Source organism: Micromys minutus, assembly GCF_963924665.1.
Source record: "Micromys minutus genome assembly, chromosome: 4".
Classification (NCBI taxonomy): Eukaryota; Metazoa; Chordata; class Mammalia; order Rodentia; family Muridae; genus Micromys; species Micromys minutus.
The window spans coordinates 28,237,130-28,250,732 of NC_137973.1; the positions used below are offsets into that span (position 1 = coordinate 28,237,130).

The following is a 13,603-nucleotide window of genomic DNA, read 5'->3' on the forward strand; positions in this document are numbered from 1 at the left end:
AAATTTCATTAAGCCATTGTTTCTGATAGCTGAGTAGTAGTACTCCATTGTGTAAATATAGCACGATTTTTTGTATCCATTCATCTACTGAAGGACATCTGGGTTCTTTCCAGCTTCTAGCTATTATAAATAGGGCTGCTATGAACATTGTGGTGCATGTGTCTTTGTTGTATGTTGGAGATTCCCTGGAGTATATGCCCAGAAGTGGAATAACTGGGTCTTCAGGTAGTACTATGTCCAATTTTCTGAGGAATCGCTAGACTTATTTCCAGAGTGGTTGTACCAGTTTACAATCAACCAACACTGGAGAAGCGTTCCTCTTTCTCCACATCCTCACCAGCATCTGCTGTCATCTGAATTTTTCATCTTTGCCCTTCTGACGGTTGTGAGGTGGAATTTCAGGGTTGTTTTGATTTGCATGTCCTTGGTGGCTAAGGATGTTGAGTACTTCCTTAGATGTTTCTCAGCCACTGGATATTCCTCGATTGAGAATTATTTCTTTAGCTCTGTACCCCATTTTTAATAGGGTTGATTGATTCTCTGGTGTCTACCTTCTTGAGTTCTTTGTATACCTTGGATATTAGGCCTCTATCTGATGTGGGGTTGGTAAAGATCTTTTTCCAATCTGTTGGCTGCCGTTTTGTTTTCTTGACAGTGTCCTTAGCCATACAGAAACTTTGAAATCTCATTAAGTCCCATTTGTCAATATTTGACTTTAGAGCACAAGCCATTGCTGTTCTGTTCAGGAAATTTTCTCCTGTGCCTATGTGTTCTAAGGTTTTTCCTACTTTTTCTTCTAATAATTTCAGTGTGTCTGGTATAATGTGGAGATCTTCATCCACTTGCACTTGAGCTTTGTACAAGGAGATAAGAAAGGGTCTATTTTCATTCTTCTGCATGCTGAGTGTCAGTTGAACCAACACCATTTGTTGAAGAGGCTGTCCTTTTTCCATTGAATGTTTACAGCTCCTTTGTAAAAAACCAAGTGACCATATATGTGAGGGCTCATTTCTGGATCTTCTATTCTATTCCATTGATCCATGTACCTATCTCTGTACCAGTGCCATGCAATTTTAATCTTTACACACCAAGAAAACTTTGACTAATTCTAGGTTACATTTTGTTTTACATGTGCTTTATGCTCATTGTAACTAGTAAGATCTTAATGCACACTATCAAACCTTTAAAAAATGCAAGTACTGACAGAAATGTATTTGTATTCTTTTATTAAAAAGTGCTTAAAATCTGTACATTTATCTTTGTTTTTTAAAATAAAGTTGTTCAAAAAAAAAAGAAAAGAAAAGAAAAGAAAAAAGAACCACCCCATATGCAACCACCAAACCCAAGCACTATTGTTGTTGCCAAGAAGTGTTTACTGGCAAGAACCAGATATATATGTCTTCTCAGAGGTTCTCCCAGAGTCATATAGAGGAGGATGCTTGCAGCTAAACATCAGACTGAATATGGGCTAGAGAAAGGACTGAAAGAGCTGAAAAGTTTGCAACCTCATGGGAAGAACAACATCATCAACCAGCCAAGGTACAGAGGTGGAGAGAATGTTTGTGAGAAGGAGCACCTTCATGGAAACAAGTTGAGGGGGAGCAGGAAGGGAGGAGGGAAAGAACATAATATTTGAAATGTACTCTGTAGAGTGATCTATATTACTGGTTATGTGGTTCAGCTAACTATTATGAACTTCATCTCAATTCAAGGTACTACTGATCCCCAGATGTTAAAACTAATACGAGACAGTGGTCCTGGACAAGAAAAACAAGAGTTTTGGTAGACACACTAAAGAAGACTTTATTATCACAAAATAGTGGAGAAGAGAGTAGGTCATTGGGACAATTTCAGAACTTGATATAGAAATTCAGCAGTTCACAAACAAAGACATAAAGGACAGAAGAAAAGGAGAGAAGAAACCATGGGCAGGTCTTCTAAATATGGCTTCCTCTTCATTATATATTTGAGATCTTCATGGCACTAGTCAACAGCAGCCCCCAGACTGTTGGCTGCCACCACTGCTGCCACAGCAACCACTGCTGCTACCACTGCTGCCACAACAGCCACTGCTGCCACCACTGCTGCCACAGCAGCCACTGCTGCCACCACTGCTACCACAGCAGCCACTGCTGCCACCACTGCTGCCACAACAACCACTGCTGCCACCACTGCTGCAGCATCCAGAGCTCTGGCGATGGCGACGAAGAGATCTGCGGGGTCTGTGGTGGCTCAGGCAGCAGCCTCCACCCCCAGAGCTGCAGCAGCCACCAGAGCTGGAGCCACAGCAGCCACCAGAGCTGGAGCCACAGCAGGAAGACACAGGGGGGCACTTGGGAGGACATTTAGGGGGGCATTTTGGAGGGCACTTTGGGGTCTGGCACTTGGGAGGGCACTTGGGAGGAGGCTGGCACTGCTGCTGGCTCTGCTGACAGGACATCTCAGTGTGTGTTCAGGAGCTGTAAGAAGAGTCATAAATATATTGGAAATTAGACATTGTTGCAACTCGACCCATCCTGGCCACACAGAAGCCTTAGTAATCATTATAGAAACACCATCTGTTGTCGTTCCATTTATAATACACTCTGAGACATACTCTTCCTCGTGTCTTTGGGGCATCAAAAACACAAGCACATGAGATATTGGTCCCTAGAATATTGCAGCATAAAATCAGTATCTAGTGACATTTAAAACTCTTCTATTCTAAGTTCTTTTATGTGTACTTGTATTTATACTATATCAGAGATGACTAATTATAAAGAAAGAACAATCATTACTTAAAGGTGCTTTTAATTTAATGTATTTCAAAGACCCTTAGAGAACACTTAGGGAAGAAACTCAAGCACTGACAAAACAATATGTAATAATGTTTCAAACATGATATGGGAACACTAGCCCTTATTATGAGGACAGAGTTTAGAGGGATCCAAATTACCATCTTCTGAGGCTAAGTGTGATAAATCAGTGTCATCCTGGTGGCTTCCCTTTGATCAGAGAAATATGTGAACATATTCCAGACTCATGATTCTCTGTTGACTTCTCATCTTCATTGTCAGAGAAGGAAAGCAATTTTATCAGACGCACCCCCTCCCCTTGGAAAGGAGTCCAGATGCACAGTTATATGTGATGAGCATCCCACCCTAAGCTGTCCTATCACGTCGAAGGTACTTTGTGCTCTCCAGGGCCAGAATACACAAGGCTTTCCAGTGCTTCTCAAACTAAAGCTATGGCTAGTGTCTGTCAAAGCCACCATTGCCTCAAACCATAAAACTTTACCATGTTTTATAATCTATCTTATTCTGGCTACAAAGCTGAGGGATCCTTTTCACTCACCTGTCCAGTTCTAGTCTAGCTCCACCCTTAAAGTCCCTGCCCTTACCTCCAGTGGACACTTACCAAGATGATGGGTAGCACAAGATCTGCGGGTATCTCAGCCACTGAGTGGATGGAAGGACACAGTCCATGGGTCCTTTTATTCTGACTCTCAACTCTGTCCCAGCCTATGAGACAGTGGCTGGAGATGGGATGCCCTGCCTCCTGACACTTACATGGTTCTGTGACAGATCATGACAAGATATACCTCATCATCTTTATGGGCCAGGCAAGATTCCTCTATCTGAGAGCATGACTTAGGCATGCGATGAGAAAGTGAATTCATAGCTACCTGCTGTTTCTACAGAGTATCTAAGTTTGGAACTGCTCATTTCTTCATTGCCCTCCTTTTCTGGTGGTTCTTCCTGTGATATGTGCAAATGGTTTTTATTAGCCCATGGTAAGCTAATAAAACCTGGAAAATTCTTGCATGTCTGCTTTCATCCACATCCTTTCACAGCTATTCCTATATGAGTGCATTTTAGATATCTATAGTAGTAAAACCCAGCATGATAGTTCCGGCTCAGCACCAAGATATATCGTGGTGTCATTCTGAAAGACTATTGAGCCAGTATCATTTTCTACTTAAACTGTTACCGTGGGATATTCTGTAGAATGAGTACATGAAAATCAATGAAATTTCAAGACCTGGATAAAAATGTCTCACAGAAAAAGAGAGAATTCTCTTATATGGCTCCCAACAGGCATATGCAAACTGCTAAGTATGTGGTGGGTAATATGTTGTTTAAACACATCAATTGAGATATGGCTTATCAGTGGAGACTTCACACTGATCTTGAAAAGGTTTTGAGATTGATTTCCAGCACCTAAATGGGCAACTCAGGACCAATTGTAACTCTAGATTCAGAGTATGTAACACCTTCTTCTTAACTACAATGGTGCAATCACACACACAAACAAATATGCACATACAAACACACACAAGTATACACACACTGATCAAATAAAATACAGACACCAGACACACAAAGAGACATTCAATTAAAATATAAAATATTTGCCTCAGAAACAATAATTGAAAGCAGCTGACCCAGACAGATACCTGCAGCCATAGCCAAACAGTGGATGGAGACTAGGCACTTATGGAAAGATGGGAAGGATGAAAGAAGGATAGCACGGGGATAGAAACTCCATAGGAAGACCAGCAGAAACAACTAACCTGGACCCTTAGGGCTCTCAGAGACTGAACTACCAACCAAAGAGCATACACAGGCTGGACCTTGGCCTTACTGTAGTTATTAGCAGATGTGCAGCTTGGTTTCCATGTGGTTCCTGAATAACTGGAACAGGGGCTATTCCAAAAGCGCTTGCCTGAGTGTGGGGTGTGTTCTTCTATCTGTGCTACTTTTAATGGTCACAGTGGGAGAAGAGGTGCCTAGCCTTAGCAGAGACTTGAAGTGCCAGTGTGGGGAGATACTCAGGGGCCCTCACCCTCTCAGAGGAGAAGGGTACGAGGAATGGAGGTAGGATGTGTGGGGGTTGAAAGGGAGGGTCAGTGAGCAGGACGTAAAGTAAATAAGTGAAAAAGTATAAATTATAATTTAAGAAAAGAAGATGAAGATATTTTATAAATAATGTAAAAAAGTCAAAGAAACCCCAAATTTTGCAAATAGTAAAATAATAAATAAATAACAATAAAATTTAGAACCCCTAACAATAATAAATTAGTGGTTGTTACCAGAAAGAATAGGTTTCTTTTTTCTTTATTTCTTTGCATCTGTCTTAGAAATATTTTTATATTAGGTTTTTCATGAATTTACATCTGATCATCCTTTAATATGCTACTATGTTCTTAAAGTTTTAGATATTATTGGACCTGTAGAAGCCACCACATATCTCTCATGGAAAATTAATGCTATTAATGGTAATGTCATATGTCACATTACTAAGAAGAAAGTTAGAAAAGGGGTTCGTATGGTATGGAGAAAATAACGTTGATCAACTATTAAAAAAAAACCACAATAACATTCTAATGCTATGATATGTTGTCTGTATACTCCTGCATACAAGACAAAAGAGCAAATGGGTCATATACAGTCACAAGAATAACTACAATAAACTCATTATCAAAGACTTGTTGAGGACTATATGTCACTTAAGAGAAATAAAGACTTTATGACAGCAGCCATTTATGCTACTTCATCTGAAACATATTTTCTCCTGCTCTCAAATTTGTTCTTAGGTGAATGATGTAATTTTTGACTTTTAGTTTATGCTTTTTTTCTGAAATGTATATTACAACTTTAGGTGCCTTAATAATGTAGCTTTATTGTACCTTTTTTAAATCTGTGATGTTTAACATAAAAAGGCAAATTTCTCAAACTTGTTTGAGGTTTATATGTTGTATTATAATCCCTAGTTAAACACATTCATCCTGTAGAGATTTTGTGATGTATAAGCTTCTCAGTACCATCTTCAATGAACAGATGTTCCTAAATATTTGAATCACTGCATAAATAAATAAATACATAAATCTCTACATACATACATATACATGCTAACATCTGAGACAGAGTGAGGTATGTTGTGTCACCTGACCTTGAAGAATCATTCACTATCTCAACTGGGTTGACGTTATTCTTTTGTTCAGGTTGTTACAATAACCTTCTTTACTGGGAGAGGTCAGGAACTGATCCATGATTTACCCAGTGGCAGTTATGCCTGGCTCACCTTGGGATTTCTAGGATGATGTGGCTGAGGTGGCATCTAGTCCACATTTCTACCTTTGGGCACGACAACACCCAGGCCCTCAGCTGACTTGTCTGAGCATAGCTTTGTGTGAGTAGCATCTTTGCTGGGAGAAGACAAGAATCTATCTAGCCTTGAGTATGATCTCTGGAGACTTAAAACTCAAGCCAATGAGAATATCATGGCTAATAAAGTGTGCACAGTGTGAGGGCTTCAGTTGTCAGGTGTTTCCTGTGAGGCACAACAAGGAGCATCAAGAACAAGACACCCAAGGGTATTGTTGTGGCATAGCCTGTGGTTATACAACTGATCTCTAATTATATTTCAAATCTACTCAATGAGAGGAAAATCATGCCTGGTACTAAAACCTAAACAACTATCCAGTGTCAGAGAGGTTATAAAACTTTGAGAAAAATTTACCACAGTCACATTCCCTCAGTAGCATAATCCCCAACTGAACTCTAGATATCTGTCACTATACCCCAGAAAAATGTGTAGTTCTTACCCTTTATTAAGGAAAACACTCTTTTAAACAGAGGCCCTTAAAGAAAACAACAGCTATTCAAAATGCAAATTGTCAGTATCTGTCCCAAAAGATAGATTTGTATAGCAACTTCAGCAACTGAGGCTCAACTGTCCTTATGGAACAGCAAATGACATTTGTAAGGGCCATATAAGGAAGTTTGCTTTGAGAATGTGTCTTCCAATAATATAATAGGCTATTCCCATAAAATCTCAACAGCATGGCTACCTCAGCATGAGCTGAACAATAACAAAAATTTGTATTACAAAGTCAACAGAGGAAAGCCCTGGAGGCCTCAGCCCTACAGAAAGTACTAAAGACAACTAAGGAGTCCTGAAAGCAGAAAAAAAATGTCTTCCCTGGAGAAGATCATATCAATAAGGTATCCATTACCAAATAGTTACCTATAAAAATATTCATACAAATAACTTTACACTGACTGAGAAGGTTAAATTTAAATATGCTTTTTAATTAAATGTCTGGAACAACAATTACAGGAAAAAAAGATCAAAAAGTTGAAAAGGGTCAAGGATGGGTATTTTGTGGAGTCTATAGTAATAAAAGGAAATAGGAAGAGAATGTAAATGGATTGTAATCTCAAAATTAAAAAAGCAAAAACCTTGCTATGTTGCATGTCATTTTAGAAATTACCAGAAAGCTACATAAAGACACAGTAAAATACAACTGTAAAACAATTTTCATAATGAGCTCAGAGACCAACATTCTGTTTCTAAAACTAACAGGTAAAGCACATGGTTCTTGGTGGATGTTATTCCCCCCAAGGGAAAGGTTGGTTCCATCATTATGTGCATCCCGCTATTATACTAACAGGCTGATCATGTGATACCTGTCATGATTGTAGCTCTCAGGATTCACAGTCAGTTAATACTTTTGAAACATTTTATCCCACTTATCAGAAAATATCATAGCATGTTTTTAGACTGTTAAATGTAACTATCATGTTGTAAATGCCCTCGTTAGTACCAGTGTTTTCTCCTATGCACTGTGATAAAAAAGGTCTTAAACATCAACCTCTGGTACACAGGCCAAAATAATCATAATAGTTTATATTATTTTCCTTATCACTCAAAGAGGTGGTGAATATCTTAGCTTAGCTGTGGAACTATATTACACTATACTGTATTTTAGAGAATCATTGTACCTTGGTGGTAGTAATACACACATATACATACTTCTACATGCGTTATTAAACATCTTTGTGTTACTTTTTTTCTACTCACCCGCACTGTCCTCTTCTCCCAACTCAACAATGTGTTCCTCTAAAAAAAAAAAAAAAAAAAAAAAAAAAAAAAAAAAAAAAAAGAGAGAGAGAGAGAGAGAGAGAGAGAGAGAGAGAGAGAGAGAGAGAGAGAGAATATATTCTATAAAAAACTGTGTTTAACAAAAGAACCTGAAATGTGAATGTGGACCTGTAAAAACAAAAACAAAATCAAAATAAACCAAACAACAACAAAAAGGAAGTAAACAGCCGTGTGGCTCTCAGCTGTCTTTACTAACATTACAGTATATGTACCATTTGAATTATCAGACATCTTCAATTGACAATTTGGAATAAAACAATTGTAAAATGTTTTAGCCCTAATTAACTCTTTGATTATAATTGTATTTTCTTTTATACTAAATAAAAAGCATGTCTCCAAAAAATAAAAAAAAGAAGGATTTAGTAGAAGGAATGAAGTGTGAATATCATCAAATTCCAGGAAATCCATGGGAAAAAGATACACAAAGTAATAAAATATATTAAAACATTGGGGCTGTAGAGATAGCTCAGGGTTAAGAGCACTGACTGTATTCTAGAGGTCCTGAGTTCAATTCCCAGCAACCACAGGGTGGCTCACAACCATCTGTAATAGGATCTGATGCCCTCTTTTGGTGTGTCTGAAGACAGCTACAGTGTACACATTCATGAAATAAATAAATAAATAGATTATTTTTAAAAACCCAAAAATTGAAAGGAAGCACATCAAAGCAATAGTACCATCCATCATTCTTGATTTGATTACATGGATGCAAGGATTCTAAAAAAAAAAAGCTAAACAGTAAATGCAATAGACTATATGGATAGACTCTCTCACAGAGTTATGATACTCATCTTCAATGGGGTCAAAAAAGCTACAGAAAAATTAAACATCATTCATGGTTCACCATATGAAGAGTCTAGAAAGAGAGGATGAACTGAACATTAATAAATAAGGTTAAATAAAGTTATTTCATTAAAACTTGAGAATAAAACAAGGTTATTCACTTTCTCTACTCTTAAATGTTTAACTGGAAGCAAGAAAGACAGATATTAAGAGAGAGACTGAGTGGGGGTGGGAAAAGGAAGAAAGAGAGAAAGAGAAAAGTGATTCAGGTTGAAAATGGGGGGGGAATGACTACTGCTGAAATGCACTAAAAAGACTCTAAAAAAGTTCATATATAATATTTTACAAATACGGTATTTTACGTTTGGTAGCAGCATTGCTTCAAAGGAAAACTGAATATGGTGTAAAAGAACTCAGGAAACATCCTTTTTAACTGGAAACCTTAAAAATCTAGGAATGCCTTGAAATAAAATCAAGGAAGCAAGACAGTTTTACAGTGATACTTTATGACACTGAAGAAAGGCATAAGGAAAACACTAAAGATGGGATAGCTTCCCAGTTACATGTTAAGAGAATCAATATTTGAAAATAATTATATTATGCAAGGCATTATACAAATTCAATTCAATCCTCATCAATTACAGAACAATTTTTAACTGAAATTTAAAAATGCAATCTTTAAATTTGCATGATATTTGAAAGTAACTACAACAATAACAGCAACAACAACAACAACAAAAAACAAGCACAGAAAGCAAAATGTCAAAAGTATTACAATACCTATTTTCAAATTACATTCCAGAATAAAACTATTATATTAAACAGTATAAACTGGTGTAAACTTCCAGAAAATAATGTGTACAGCAATAAAGCAAACTACAAAACATGGAGATAAATTTACACAGAATCAGACGTGAAATCTCTATGAAAGTGTCAATAACACACTTTGAAGAAGAGAGTGTCTCTTTAGTACCTGGGAATAGGAAAGCTGGAAATCCTCAAGAACAAACTACAACTGTTTCACTTATACTACATAAAAAGAAGTAGATAAAAATCAACACTCTTGATTCAAAGTATAAGAGGTAAGACTGAAAACTGATGAAAAAAATGAGGGAGAAAATGCTTCAATGTATATAAATATGCAAGAACTTTCTAGCAACAAACAAACTTTCTTGTTAGAAAACAATGATAAAAATGAGGCTAACTAACTTCAAAGTGCATTCTAGGCAAATGTAACAAGCACTAAAGAGGCAACTAACAGAATGAATGGAAACTGTATATACATTTTGTGGGGAATTAGTGTCTCCACTACAAAAAGAAGTAAAAGATTACCATGAATTTATGCAACTAATATAAGGGAAAATAAACAACCAGGACTCAAAAGAAAAATAACCAGCAATATGTGGGAAATGTAACTGTTTTTAGCTATCAGTAACATGGAAAAGGAACTGATTCCAGCACACAGCAGTCATCCTGGCCACTATCACGAGAAATAATAACAACAAGGCTGGTACAGATGGTGGAGAAAAAGAACCTCAAAACCCAAACAAGAATTACCTTTGGATACAGTTATACCAATTCCAGGTATACCCCCAAAGAATCACCATACAACAGTGACACCTACAGACTGATATGTATCATTGCATTATTCATAACAGCCACAAATAGAACCATCACCACTCAACAGAAAGAAAGAGAGCTCATTTCTGGATCTCCTATTCTATTCCATTAATCCATGTGCCTATTTCTGCACCAGTACCATGCAGTTTTCAGCACAATTACCTTGTAATATAGCTTGAGGTCAGGGATAAATATTCTAAAATCCTTCTTGCTTATTCTATGGTTAAAAATCCCTGGCTTCTTTTCTCTTTAACTTTGTGCTTTATTAAGTTTTATAATTCTCTGTGCTTTGATTCTTTATGCATAAGTAAGTGCTAGGTAACTTAACTCTTTGTTACCACTCTGTGATAAGAACTTAACTCATTGTTATTCTGTGCTTTTTTTTTTGCTTTTGTTTTTTTTTTTTTTGTTTTGTTTGTTTGTTTGTTTGTTTGTTTGGTTGGTTGGTTGGTTGGTTGGTTGGTTTTTGGGCAGTACTGTACTTTTATGTGGCATTCAGCGGGTTAGTTCTCATCCACATTGACTGTCTAGATTTTTGAATGTGGTAACAGGCACATAAGTTACCAGTGTGTAGAGCTTGTTTCATGAATCCTCATCCTCATTATATTTTCTGGACAAACGTACTCAGATGTGATATGGAGCATTCCTTATTCCCTTGGCCCAGAGGGCTTTGTTGAGCCTGGCATGACTGCGCATATCAGGAGTCCTCATTTTCTTCATGGCAATTTTCTGAATTTTTATGAGTGCTTGAGAATAATCATTGAAGTGCCTTCCATGGATGTGTTTGTGAATGTAGATGGTGTATTCTAGGGTCACCACCTCCTTGATGGCAGAACGGTCCTTCTCCTCACTACCCTTCTCACTGCCATTCTGCTGGGCCCAAGCAGGAAAAGAAGCTATTCTGTGCTTCATTAAGTTCTAAAACCTTAACTTTTATTGTTCTGTGCTTCATTAAGGGCTAAAAACTTGACTCTTTATTACTGTTCTTTGTTTCATTAAGCGCTGAGAACATAACTCATTATTAACTCTGTATTGCTTTTGCTATATTTAATAAGTGTTAAATCTGGTGAATAGTACATGCTGTTATAAGCAGGAAATTAAAGAAAAGGATTTATTGCTGGTTCTCCTTTCTCTAGAGAATCACCCAGACATCTCTGGCTAAGCTGGTTAAATTTTCGTAAACCAGAGAGGAAGAAGAGTAAAGGAATTAAGATGCTTTATACAGGTAAATGCACATATATTCAAAGATTCATACACCCTCACTCTGGCAAGACCCTATTGTCTGCTGCAATCAACTACACAGTGTTCCTGCATGAACACACACACACACACACACACACACACACACACAGAGACACACACACAAGCAAACCAAGATACAGACAAATAAACATACACTTTTGGATTGCCAGAAAGAAGGACGGAAGGATGGGCAGGCAGATGGGCAGATGGATAGATAGATGAGTGGATAGATGGATGGATGGATGGATGGATGGATGGATGGATGGATGGATGGATGGATGGATAGATAGACAGATGGATGAATAAACAGATGGACAGACAGATGGATGGACAAATATAAGGACGGACTGATGGGATGAATGGATGGGGCAAAGCTAAGAACTTTATTTCTTTTCTCCTGTCTTTTAACAGATTCTTAGACAAAAGATTCTTTAAAAAATTATTTCATAAATCAAATGTTACATAAAAGGGGAGTTATAGAAGGGTGTTGATATTAAGTCTACAGCAATGTTTCATTATAATATGCTCATTATAAGTACAAAGAAACAGTTTTTTTTTCATGATCTTTGTATTATAACACACTCGTGAATTTATCCTTAGACCTAAATATTTTTCCTTGAACAGAAATTGTCTCTAGTCTATTTTTCTTTTTAGTGTAATGGTGAAAACTCATTTTATTTCTCATAATCTTGCCTTTACTTATTATTATGAGGAGTGGCCATATTCTATTCTTGATTCTGATTTTATTGCATCCTTCTAGCAAGGCAACTATGACCATCTCTAAATCTTTTCTTCCTAAAGTTATTTGAATTAAAACAGGAATTCTATAGAATCATTATCTATTTGTCTATATTGCATCACTACAAGATAGAACATATTTGTAGGTCATCAGAAATATGCTCAAAAGGGGAGATCAATGTGGGGTAGTGAGCTGTGAAATGAAGCCTAGTAAGGTTGAGCTAAGATTTGAAGCCCAAGGTACCCTAAAGAGAAGGTAGGAGGTTTGCCTGCTCCTGGATCTAGGCCCCTGTCACATTGACAAAGCCCCACAGTGCCCTCTCTGTCCCACCACCACCACCACCACAGACCTGGTCTGTGGCCATCAGTCACATAGGAGAAGCACCAAAGCCTTCCCTTCCACATATAAATGACATATTCCTAACCTCTCAGATCAAGTCAATAGGACGCACTTACTGTCAGACCCCGAGCCATCCTAAAAATTTATATAAGGATCCTATTCAGAAGGAATAAAGGTATGTAAGAATTATTCCATTGTCTGAGAGCTCCTGTCTTAAGAGCTATAACGCAGAAAAGAGACCTGCTTTTCTGAAAGCCACCAGAAGCTCTCCCACAACCCTAGCTGGCTAGTCAGCCTCTTGCTGGCTAGGCTCAGCTGATTCAGAACAGGGCAATGTTGAGCCACAGAAGCAATAGCAGAAGCAGAAGTGGAGGTGGAGTCAGCTGCAGCAGTGGAAGTGGCAGAGGGAATTCGCCTTCCTGATTGCATGCTCTCCACTTTGCTGAGCCCTCCCAAGATACCTAGCAGGGCCAAAGATCTTCATGGAAAACCTCCAGTAAACAGGCCCACAGGGCAACATCTATTGTTTGTCATATATTTAATTATTGGGAGGAAATCATATTAATAGCAGAATCTTTTCTCAATCTAATCTCCTCTGCCTTGCCTAAGGAAACAAATCGGCCATAGATTTAAAATTTATGGCAGGACAATTGAGGAAAATGACCTGCTTGTTTTAGATTCTCCTAGATGGCTTTTGACATTCTGTTCTACTAATGACAGAAGACAGAGTTAGAGACCTGAAGGAAGCTACAAAATCAAAGACAAATTTGCTCAATTATTACTGCAGTGAATTGTATTAAATTAAAACACAGAAGTAGGAAGAAGGCATGTGAGAACACCTCCAAACATCAATCTCCTCCAATGAACTCATCATTAGTCAAGATTTCAGCATGCACTAAGAGAGGGGAAAGGATGAGAGCATTGCCAATGGTCAGCTGGACAGAAGTTCCCACA

The 13,603-nt window shown here is 37.7% G+C and overlaps 1 protein-coding gene across 1 annotated transcript; it reads right to left on the reverse strand.

Annotated features, from left to right (window-relative positions):
• Positions 1-1,987: 1,987 nt before the first annotated feature.
• LOC308420197 (uncharacterized protein) lies at positions 1,988-2,440 on the reverse strand (the record flags this gene model as incomplete). The annotated part of the gene is made up of 1 exon (XM_080916105.1): positions 1,988-2,440. One exon carries the CDS (start codon positions 2,438-2,440, stop codon positions 1,988-1,990), a length of 453 nt encoding a protein of 150 aa, XP_080772231.1.
• Between the last annotated feature and the right edge of the window lie 11,163 nt (positions 2,441-13,603).